Source organism: Malaclemys terrapin, chromosome 7, assembly GCF_027887155.1.
Source record: "Malaclemys terrapin pileata isolate rMalTer1 chromosome 7, rMalTer1.hap1, whole genome shotgun sequence".
In the NCBI taxonomy this organism is placed as follows: Eukaryota; Metazoa; Chordata; order Testudines; family Emydidae; genus Malaclemys; species Malaclemys terrapin.
This window is the reverse complement of record NC_071511.1, coordinates 25210384-25222737: the sequence shown is the minus strand read 5'-3', so window position 1 is coordinate 25222737 and position 12354 is coordinate 25210384. Positions and strand designations below refer to the sequence as shown.

Sequence of the window (12354 nt, the reverse complement as noted above, 5' to 3'; positions counted from 1 at the left end):
GAACTCTGCCTATCCTTTATGTGTAAAGAGAAAGCAAGGCCTCCGGAGGCCTGGAAGGTAGTGCTTGTGTTGCCAGAGGCTGGTGGTACTGGGGAAACTGACCCACAGCAGAGACATGACATCTAATTTGTTCTTCTGTAAATCACTACACAAGGAGTAGGACAACACAGCATCAGGCCCATTAAATGTATGAAGTAAACTGTAAAAATTATATATAATCCACATATACTTTGCAGTAAATTAAGTCCCTTTGCAACCAGCACTTGTTGTTCTTATGCACCAAGAGCCTCTAGTAGCTCAAGATTTTGAGACGGTAGAAAATCATCAAGCATAAAGAAGCAATTAATGTCTGGGTGGACACCCAAATAGTTTAACAGTAGGTAGAGAAAAGCTTCTTTAACTTCAACCTATACCTATAAGTAACTTTCTAGTAACTAGTTTTTCACTGTTGTTGTAATTGGATTGATTGGGTTTTCTACCACCAATTTTGTGATTGAATTTTATACTGGTGGAAGCAAGGGTCTCTGAACTGCTTCTAGCCTGTTACAGGGCAAAATGATTCTCTTACCCAGGACCTACTTTTAGTCATGAGGCAAGGGAGTAAGACTCCACATGGAGAAGCAAACAAAGAGGGTTTTTTTCTGCATATTCCTTTCTGACTGAGCATTTTCTGCCAACTTGAAATATGCAAGTGGAACCCAAGTGCTCTACCATATATGGATCACATCTGCTGTAGAAGGAAAATGAACAGGAATAAGTGCTGAATGTTGAGAGGTTGCAATGACAGTTCAGATGTGTTAGGGGAAACTGTAGTCCTCCTGGGGGCAGGAAGAGAATGCAGATGCTGAGTAGGGAGATGGAAGATGAGAACCAGCCAATTACAGCTTGAAGAGAGATGGGGAGCCAGTCAGACTCCTCCCCCCACCCTCCCCCCACCCCAGCTGTTGGCTGTAGTAAAGGGAGTGGAACTGATAGACATTCTTATTGAAATATTGATGGCCTGCTAGATATTGGAGAACAAGAATGTGGATTAAAGCAAGGTGCTGAGGTTAGAGAATAGCAGGGGAGGTGAGAGCAAGGGAGAGATCAGCAACTGTAGGTTTGTCTCAGTGCCAGGGCCACTGCTTCCACTAGGTGACTCTAGGCGGTCACCTAGGGCGGCAGGATTTGGGGGGAGGCATTTTGCCGTCCTCGGCGAAAATTCGGCCGCGGGGGGTCCTTCCACTCCGGATCTTCAGTGGCGGGTCCTTCACTCGCTCCGGGACCTGCCACCGAAGTGCCCTGAAGATGCGGAGCGGAAGGACCCCCGCCGCCGAATGCTCAGAGGAGGAGCACTGCCACCTAGGGCAGCAAAAACCCTGGCGCCACTCCTGCTCAGTGCTACTAATTACAATGGCAGGGTGAGGCTTTCCTATTTCAGCAGCTACTACTCCCATACTGGGCATATTATCCAAGCCTTTTCATGAAAAGAGAACTTCAGAAGTATTCCATAGATAACTTTTTGGACAGGGGTGGGTAATGGTGGCCCTGCCACTGTTTCCTCCCAGCTACATCCCAAGGTCAGATCCAGGGTCAGATCCAGGGTCAGCAGTGGGAAGAAGCAGACAGACATTTATGTGCCTTTACAGTAGAAGAAGCATGATGCAACAAGCAAGCTGTGCTCCTTCTGTTAAATCTAACAGAAACTGATGCAAATCGTGCTTAGATGAGCTGGGGCGAAGAAGAGTTCCTATATTTGGTGCGACATTTTTTCATTTGAAAACAGTTTTCTGCAAGATTGGGCTGATTGACAGGGAACTTGAGTTTACTCTGATGTTTGAATCTTCCCAACAGAAGAAAACAGACACTTAATTTTTGTAATCATAACTCCAAATTCTCAGAATGAAGCAAAAGTCACTAAAATTAAGGAACTACAAATATTTCACAACTGCAGTTTTTTCTTGTGTCTAATATTAAAATTGATGGAGGTGTTGGCACTGATGGCACAGATCTCATTATCTGAGGTTAGTGGCATAAGAAAGCTCTGAATTTTAAAGACCAAATTATTATATTTATGAAAATCATGAACATATGTTTACTGTATTTAAAATGAGATAAGCGAGCCTCAGTCAGATCTGCCTTTCCCCATCCAGTTCATTGGCTCAACCAAATTCAATCAGAGTCTTGGCATCATTCACTGAAAAAAAAAGCTGTTACATCAACCAGAAAACTTGTTTTGCCTGGAAGAAGTTTCCTATCAGATTGAGCCAACAGTCAAAATTATATAACTCATAATGTCTCCACCCATTTAAAAAAAAAGGACTTATCAGATTAAAAACATTTTGTACAGTGCTGTATAGAACTAGTACCAAATGGTACATTTTCTGTGCAATATTTTACAATGACACATCAAAATGGTTATATGACAGTAAATGGTCCAACAGAAAATACTACATAAAGAACTGATCATTCAAATGAATCCCAATACGCTAAGTAGGGAAGTTAACCACCACCAATGCAGGTTATGTTGATAGAGTTGATGTTACTTTTCTATGGGTTGTTAATCTTTCCTAAATCTAGGATATCCTTTTAGTATGAATTACATGGACAGAAAAATGAGAAGTAAATAAATGCATTAGCTCTCTTCATAGCTAAAACAATTAATTTATATATATATAAAAACACAAAATAAAATAAAAACCTCCAGCAGATAAATGACAGAATGTACCATTATTTTCAAATCACAGCAAATTTCCTATGCCTATACCTTTGTGTGTGGTCGGTATTCCAGAAGTTTCCTCAATATTGTTACCCAGTTTAGCTTGACTGGTAGTAGCTCTAGCGAAAGTAGGGCACCAGGCGACCACTTGTGTTGTCAGACAACGAAGTGGGTAAACTGTTGGCAACTGCATGGATACCCATCTATGCTAGAGCTCCCAACATTGCTATCACTGGTAGAGTGGAACTGATATTAGCAGTGGTGGGGAACTGTTAGCAAAATACCTGGTGTAGAAAAAATCATAATGAATCTCTCTGCTGATGGATTGAAATAAAATGTTTCTCTTACCCACCCACCGCTTCAAGTTTTTGATTGGCTAAAAACAGAATAATTGACCAGTTACTACTCTAAACTATTGGCTAAAAAAAAAAAAAAAAAAAAAAAAAGTCGCACCGTATAAATATGTTACATCCATGAGTAGTACACAAACTTATGAAGATTGCTCACTCGTCACCTGTGGAGCTAGAATTGCTGATGAGTGGAATGCAGCACTAGAACATTAGCTTTCTTTTTATAAAACTAGTTAACACCAGCATTCAATGACAAATTCCCAGAAACATACTGCCCAAATAGCAGACAAAAGTAGTTAATACACCACTGCCATGTTTAGTTGCGTGTTAGAGAGAGAAAGTGAAGTGGAGAGATATGTATGGACTAATGGTCCAAGATCAAAATCCCTCTGAAGTCTTGGGCAAGATTCTAAACTTCTATGTCTTAGTTTCCTCACTTGTAAAATGAGGATAATACTTACACACACACACACACACACACGTATGGTGTTATTAATCTGTAAATTGTTTTGATTGCCTAAAATATAGATATAGCAAGCATTCTACTGTCAGCTTGTGTACATCTGGTGCTACTCAGACTTTCCAAAACAGCAGAAGAGTGAGAGTAAAGACACTCTAGCCTGTTTCACTGGAGCTATTCAGAACCCTGCAGCAAAGTGCAGAAACTGAAAAGAATCATGTCCATTTCACTTTACTACTACACCTCTACCCCGATATAACGCTGTCCTCGGGAGCCAAAAAATCTTACCACATTATAGGTGAAACCGTGTTATATCGAACTTGCTTTGATCTGCTGGATTGAGCAGGACCCCCCGCGGAGTGCTGCTTTACCGCGTTATATCCGAATTCATGTTATATCGGGCTGCGTTATATTGGGGTAGAGGTATATGTATTATAGGTGGTTATCAGTCCATCAACACAAGGGGTGTGTGTGTGTGTATCTAAATAAAAGTCATAGTTGTAAGCAACTAGTGATCTTTTGTACTCAAAACAGTCTACATCAATTGGTTAAAAAAATTATTAAATCATTTATTAACACTTTATAAACTATAAATGGGGCCCTACCAAATTCACAGTCCATTTTGGTCAATTTCACGGTCATAGGATTTTAAAAATCATAAATTTCCTGATTCCAGCTATTTAAATCTGAAATTTCATGGTATTGTAATTGTAGGGATCCTGACGCAAAAAGGAGTTGGGGAAGAGGTTGCAAGGTTATTGTAAGGAGGGGTTGCGGTATTGCCACCCTTACTTCTGCGCTGCTGCTGGCAGTGGCGCTGCTTTCAGAGCTGGGCAGCTGGAGAGCAGCAGCTGCTGGCTGGGAGCCCAGATCTGAATGCAGAGCTGCTGCCAGCAGCAGCGCAGAAATAAGAATGGCACGGTATGGTATTGCCACCCTTACTTCTGTGCTGCTGCTGACAGAGCACCACCTTCAGAGCTCAGTGCCCCGCCAACAGCTGTCGTTGTCCGGCCACCCAGCTCTGAAGGCAGCACAGAAGTAAGGGTGGCAATACCACGATCCCCCTAAAATAACCTTGCAACCCCCCTGCAACTCCTTTTTGGGTCAGGACTCCCAATTTGAGAAACACTGGTCTCCCCCATGAAATCTGTATAGTATAGGGTAAAAGCACACAAAAGACCAGATTTCACGGGCTGTGACGCATTTTACATGGCCATGAATTTGGTAGGGCCCTATTTATACAGCAAATAGTGGGGAGGGGGTTTGGGGGGGGGAGAGAGGTTTAGGACAAGTCTGCACTTTACTATCGTACAGATGCAATGTGCATTCACTGAACAAAACTGCTAACATAACACATAGAAGATCAGCAAAATTATCTGTTACACCACTTGAGAAAACTTCAGAAGAGTATAATGCGATATGTATGGTCCTGACAAACATTAGCTATATAAAATAATGTTCTTGATATCTACTCAGTCTGTTCTTGGTCAATATATCACATTTCAGTAACTGATCCATCTAGTGATATTTTACTACTTTTGCTTTTGTATCTAGGCATTATGTAAAATACATCTTTTTTAGAAAAAAATATTATTTTCTATACTGATCCAGAGTGAAATCACCAAATTATTCAGCCTATATAGGCGGGAACAAGGACTGATGCAATACTTAAACCCTTCACGTGTAGCGTAAGTATGCCTTAAGTGGCAGATAAGATCTTCCTCAGCTCCTCTGCACTAAGGTGACTTTCACCCTAACCCGCATAATTAACACAGTTACACCGTGCATTTCATATTATATATTCCAAATACTGTGAACATCAGCACTCTGTAACAACCACACATTGCTATGCTGAAAAACAGAATCCACTATAACCGAGCCAAACTAAGAATTGAAACAGAACACACATTTTATATATATATATATATATATATATATAAAAAATCTTAAAGCCATAATGTAACATGTATCCATAATGTAATGAAACATTATACTGTAAGGACAAAGTAAAATGCAACATTTAATCACCTATACTAATCCTCTGTCCCCACCCTGCCAAAAAACCCTCAAGAGCTAAACAAAAAAAACAGCCACACACCCATACCAACTCTTCCTCTTTATCTTTAATCTCCTTTCCAAGTTCCAAACAGGTTTAAGATAATAAAATAAAGAATTCAGCCACTCCATTTTGTTCATTACATCTAAGATATTGGATGCATTAATGAATCATTCAACTTCTCAAATCAGATGTGCAAAGTAAGGAGATACATAGCAGGCAGAGGGCAAATTCTAACAGATGTTTGTTTTTTACTTTAGAAAACAAGCACCAAACATTAAAGTTACAGTATGTAGTTTGAAATACCAGTTAAAAAGACATGGGCCACATCTGAGCTTTTTTCATTACTTTAAAGGCCACATTCTCAACTGGTGTAAGTTGTCATAGGGTACATCTACACTACAGCGGGGAGTCGATTTAAGATACGCAAATTCAGCTACGTGAATAGTGTAGCTGAATTTGACGTATTGCAGCCGACTTACCCTGTTGTGAGGACGGCGGCAAAATCGACTTCTGCCGCTTTTTGTCAGCGGCGCTTACTACCACCTCTGCTGGTGGAGTTAGAGCGCCGATTTGGGGATCGATTGTCGCGTCCCAACGGGACGCGATAAATCGATCCCCGAGAGGTCGATTTCTACCCGCCGATTCAGGCGGGTAGTATAGACCAGACCATAGTTACATTGACTTATCTAATAGATACACTAACTAGAAAAGCTAGGACAGGGTACTTAAAGAGAAAAGGATATGACAAGCCTTACAACAGAATGTTCCATGGCCCCGGCAAGAGTTAAGTCATAATCTGTCCTTCTCTACTGGAATTGTTCATTCATCCATCCTCCAGTAATAGGCATTTTAGTGCCAATGCAGATCAGTCAAGTTATTATTGTCCCTAATTAGCACTCCACAAGCTGAAACTGACAGCAGACTGAGACTTTAAAAGAAGTGAGATTCTAACTTTAAAGCTTTAGGACACTTTAGACTGGTTACTGTCTGTGTGCAGTGTTTCTAGAGCAGGGGTGGGCAAACTACGGCCCGTTTTAAGCCGGCCTGCAAGCTCCCGCTGGGGAGCGGGGTCTGGGGCTTGCCCAGCTCCGGTGCTCCAGCTGGGGCGGGGGCCACACCACATCGCTCGGCCCTGCTCCGGCGAGCTGGCCAGGGCGCAGGGTTGGGGGCCGCACCACGTGGCTCCCGGAAGCCACGTCATGGTCCCGCCCCGGCTCCTACGCACTCTAATGGCCCCCTCTGGCGCTCCAATGGGGGCTGCAGGGGCGGTGCCTGAAGATGGGGCATCACGTAGTGCTGCCTGGCCGTGCCTCCATGTAGGAGCTGGAGAAGGGACATGCCACTGCTTCCAGGAGCCGCTTGAGGTAAGTACCACTCAGAGCCTGTACCTCTGAGCCTCTCCCCATGCCCCAACCCACTGCCCCAGCCCTGATCCCCATCCCACTCTCCAAACTCCTCGATCCCAGACCAGAGCACACTCCTGCACCCCAAACCTGCACCTCTTCCCACACCCCAATTTTGTGAGCACTCATGGCCCACCATACTATTTCTATTCCCCGATGTGGCCCTCAGGCCAAAAAGTTTGCCCACCTCTGCTCTAGAGTGTATATCCTGACACCCAAATGTCCACTGATGAGCCTGAGTGAGGGCAAAACACACTAGCACCAATAGAAACTTACATTTGGATATAAAGATCTAATATGTATCAGCCTGATCCTGTAAAGTGCTGAATATCCCTCGCTTCCACAGACTTCAGTGGCACCTGGCACCTTTCAATATTAGGCCATAATAATTACTACAAGCAATGAAAAGGAAAACCTGTTGGGAGAAGTTGGTTTCTGCGTAGATCTCCATTGCTTCAGATAAACATCTGGAATTCTGGATTTTTATCCCATCCCAAATCCGGAGAGGTATTTTTACAACTATACAAAGGAGATTTCTGTTTCATCGCCTGATAATGAAGATTTTTATTTTTAAGAAGTCTAAAATTTAAAAATGCACACACAGGACTACAGCCCCTGGGAGACTAGTGAGCCCCAGATGATTTGATAAGGAGACTGAGTGGAGGATGGGGAGAACTAAAAATATTAGCAACTATGGCAGAATTGTACCACATATGGCAGAAATCGTGGATAAGAATAGCTGGCAATAAATCAGAGGATTTTAAAGACCAGATATCAGTAAGACAAAACCTACTGGTAACATCCATTACTTTTCCACACATCCCTGTGGTGAATTACAAATAAATAGGAGCAGATAGTGAAGATAGTCATTAACGCTTGATAAAATAAGGGTGAGGTAAAGGTATAGAGATTATATGGTTCTGCAAGACTAAGGGAAGAGTAGACAGCCATAAAAGAGAAAGCAGTTTGTAGTGTTGTTGTAGCCATGTTGGTCCCAGGATATTAGAGAGGCAAGGTGGGTGAAATAATATCCGTTATTGGACCAACTTGCACAGGCGCCAACTTTTTTTCCCTGTGGGTGCTCCAGCCCCGGAGGGTGCTCCAGCCCCAGAACACCCATGGAGTCGGCTCCTATGCCAACTTGTGTTGGTGAAAGAGATAAGATCAGGACCTGAAGAAGAGTTTGGTGTAGCTCAAAAGCTTGTCTCTTTCACCAACACAAGTTGGTCCAAGAAAAGATATTATCTCACCTACTTCACCTCTGTAATAAAAGAGAAGGGACATATTTAGGGTGTTCCCAAATACTGGGGGCATGATAAAACAAACAAAAAAAGTGACCAGAAACAATGAGCTGTTAACAGCATCGTTTCAATGTTTCCCCCGTGGGTTAAAAAAACCCTGTCACAGACACACAAGACAATTTGAAGTTTCATTTATGGTTTTGAGGGTGTTCCAAGAATGAAGATAGGGAAAGGAGGTGAATCTTAGCCACGCCAATCCAGGCTGCTAAATGAATTTTACAGAAGATTCATACATATTTATTTTATTGAAAAATATTATTAGTCAACACTAACTCCTTGACAAATGTCCAGTTGGGGACACAACATGGTTTGCTATTATTTTTTGTTTCAATAGTATAATATGTGAAACCATACTTCTCTACATACAAGCTAGATGTGAGTTAGCCCTCTTGGCAGGCAGGTTACATGTTCCTGGCATGAGTTTATTCTGTTTTTCTTCATGATGAATGAGCAACATTAGCATATCCTAGCTAAATCAGGAGTGCAACAGTGAGATTAATGTGTGCACATAACAGGGAAGGGAAATCAACAGAATGACTCCCCCATTGTCTTCAGTGGAGCTGGAGTAAACGCTGTATGAACAAGTGGAGAGTTCAGTCTCAATGCTCATTCAGAACTTGGCCCCTCTGGTGTAAATGCCAATAAGTGTGCTAAAAGCAATGTAAGGTGCAGTGGTGGTTTTACTGATGAAGCAACCTTGGTCATCATTCCAATTAGTGCTGTTTAAATGACTGATTTGTTTTGGTCCAGTCAACAAACCAAAATAAAATAATAATAGCTTAATGATGACCCAAAATGAAAAAAATGTTTCATTTGTAACAATATGTTTTGTTCATTTCAACCTTTTTTAAACCTTTTTTTAAAGATTTAAGTAAAATGCAATATAAAAAGATGTTTCAAATTGAAATATTGAAACATTTCATTCTGAATAGGTTAAAAAAAGAAAACATTTCAATTTTGTCCAGATCTTCCCTTTCCTAACTGAAATAATTCTGCCAATTTGACCCAAATTTCTTACATATTTCAGTTGACCCAAATTAGCCTTGTTTAGCCAGAAAAGTTTTGTCCAAAAAATTTACCCAGCTTTAATTAAAATGTAAGCATTTGTAAACACTTAATTGAGGTTACCAGTTTTCTCCTATATTTAGAATAGAAGTTTCTTTGGTAAGTTTTGGAAAATGTTGACTTTTTAATGGCATCTACTGTACTAGCCCACTAGAAACCACAGTGAGACCACAGACTTGTTTCACAGAATATTTGTCACCTGTGAAGTGGCTCAGTTCTCCATTACCACCAATGTGGGTGGGATTTAAAGTTTATGACAAAGTTGAAAGATTCTATGTGTGAAATCTTAGCCCTATTGGAGTCAGAGGGAGTTTGGCCAATGACTTCAGTGAAGCCAGGATTTCACCTTATCTCTTCCATTACCAAACCCAAGAGACACGCAGTCCTGCACTATAAAATAAAAATAAATAAAACCCTTCCCTCCTTTTCATGTTTTATTGTTAGACACTAGAAAGAGAGGAAAACATCAAGGTACTTCTTAATTATTTTTTAAATTACTTCTGTCATTGTTTATTAACCTCTTGAAGGATTAAAATTAAAGGTCGTTTACTTACCAAACTTTTTTTTCCTCCACTCCTCCTCGGGCACACTGGTTTATTATTGGAGGGTTGCTCATTATGCGTGCTGGGCTACTGGCATTCATCTTTTTTCTAAAAAAAAGAATAAAAATATTGAGTATTTAAAAAAAAATACAGGTGAATAAATTCATGTATTTGCAAATATATACAAGAGAAACAGAGTAGATCAAACTTTGGACAAGCATTTTAGGACAAATCGTGCCTGCCTCACTCGAGTAATCTCCAAGTTAATCAGTGGGACTACTTGCATGAATAAATTGAACAGGATTTAGCCATTGTTCTTCAGAGTTGCTAGTTCTGCAGAAGCCAACAGTGATTGCCTTTTGTTTACTTCTTTGAATGCGTGCCAGCACAGTTCACGTCAGCAGGATTATGCACAGTGCTATGCATAATGTTAGTTATGTTCCCGCAGAGCAGCAGTCGGAGCTAACATATTACTTTAGGATGAGCCTCAGAAAAATGGTGGATCCATTTACTTTTCAAATGTTTAAAAATGTATAGGATCTTCTTCACTAAATTATATCACTTTTAAGGTCAGATTTCAGCCCCAAATTGATAAAGTGCCACTTTCAGGAATGAGGCCTGAAGTCATTCTATAAAACAGCATAAACATATTCAAGTACTGGCAGTAATAGTTTCCATACTGTAACATTTCTGAAAGGTATACATGGCCTAATCTGCTCCAAGTCTGTGCTTTTCACATGCTAATTAGAAGTATAAACCAAGGCTCCCAAAATTGAGAAAGATAATTGCATCATGAAATATGATCCACAGTAGTGATATGAAACTTCTTTGCAAAGGTTGCTTTTGGGGTTTTTTTTAAGAGTCAAACAAAATAATACCAGATATTTTCAGCCATCAGAATCATCCTGTTTGGATTGAGCAAGCTCTGGATTTCATCAGAATCAGCCTACAGATTTATCAGGCTAACAGTATTTACATCAGCAGTATGACATAGATCAGTGTCTTCTGCAGACTAATGAATTAAAACAACCAGAATGCAAGTCACCAGAAGCTAGGAAAATTTCTGGTAAACATAATGTTTTTCCTTTCTTCAAATAAAAAGGTCCAGAGATCCATTACAATGGGTATTTCCGCCAGCTTGAAGCAGAACAGACCTGACAGTCACTGGCAGCAGGGAAATGGCCCATCCCCAGAAGTTTCCTCCAGTTTTATCTACACAGCAGCAGGCAGCTCAGCCAACTTCCTTGCCACAGAGCTTTAATGAGGAAAATTTCAACCTTTATTTCAAATGTCTGACTAACAACTGGGGCACTGTAGTGTAACTATCTAATTCCCAGTTGTGTCCCAGGGTTGTATTTGCCTTTTGGAGACATTGTCAACTCAGCTCCGTTTCCCCTTCCTAGATGTTTTTGGTATCCACTGCACCTGCAGGCTTCAGGGAGTGAGCAAGGACGAGAAAGCCAGAAGCAAAGGGAAAGGTCTGTGTCTCCTGCTTCACCTGCCCCTCTCCTTACTGATGTGTCTTACTGGGGAGCTCTGCTGGTACTGTAGGCAGAGTGTAATTCCCCCCCCCCCCCCCCACACGCAAGCCCAGTCTTGGTGAGGTTGCCTCAACTTCTATACACACACACACACGCTCTCTCTCTCTTTTCCCCAAGAAGGCAAGAATGGAATAGCTGTTCCCCCTTCTCCATCTCCATATGGGGAGGAATGCCAGAAGGGTAGCACACTGGATAGAAAATTGGGCCTTTGTCCCTATAGCTTGCACCAGCCGCACTCCTGACTGTAGAGCAGGGGTGGGCAAACTATGGGCCAAGGGCCAGATGCGGCCCTCCAGACATTTTAATCTGGCCTCAAGTTCCCGCCAGGTAGCAGGGCCCGGGGCTTGCCCCGCTCCAGACAGGGAGCGGGGTTGGGGGCTTGCCCCGCTGTGTTCGGCTCCCGGAAGCAGTGGCATGTCCCCCCCGTCCCTCCTACACATAGGAGCAGCCAGGGGACTCCGCACACTGCCCCCGCAGCTCCCATTGGCCAGGAACCACGACCAATGGGAACTGCAGGGGTAGCTCCTGTGGATGGGGCAGCGCGCAGAGCCACCTGGCTGTGCCTCCGCGTTGGAGCCAGAAGGGGGACATGCCACTGCTTTTGGGAGCTGCTTGAGGTAAGCACTCCCCAGAGCCTGCACCCTTGACCCCCTCCTGGGCCCCAACCCCCTGCCCCAGCCCCAAACCTGATCACCTTCCTGACCTCCAAACCCCTCAGTGCCAGCACGGAGCACCCTCCTGCACCCTAACCCCTCGTCCCCAACCCCACCCCAGAGCCCGCACTCCCAGCTAGAGCCCTCACCCCCTTCCACACCCCAACCCCCAATTTCGTGAGCATTCATGGCCCACCATACAATTTCCATACCTGAGATGTGACTCTCGGGCCAAAAGATTTGCCCACCCCTGCTGTAGAGCTTAGCCACCTCCTCGCACTC

The 12354-nt window shown here is 42.6% G+C and overlaps 1 protein-coding gene across 3 annotated transcripts in view; it reads right to left on the bottom strand.

The window, feature by feature from the left end:
• The window catches only part of ARHGEF3 (Rho guanine nucleotide exchange factor 3), a 254116-nt gene that overhangs the window by 227700 nt on the left and 14062 nt on the right, over nucleotides 1-12354 (bottom strand). For all 3 annotated transcript variants that reach the window (XM_054036261.1, XM_054036257.1, XM_054036258.1), the window contains exon 2: nucleotides 9891-9986. In XM_054036261.1, coding sequence (XP_053892236.1) covers nucleotides 9891-9979 — 89 coding nt within the window. In that variant the 5' untranslated portion in view covers nucleotides 9980-9986. The remainder of the gene's footprint in view (nucleotides 1-9890; nucleotides 9987-12354) is intronic.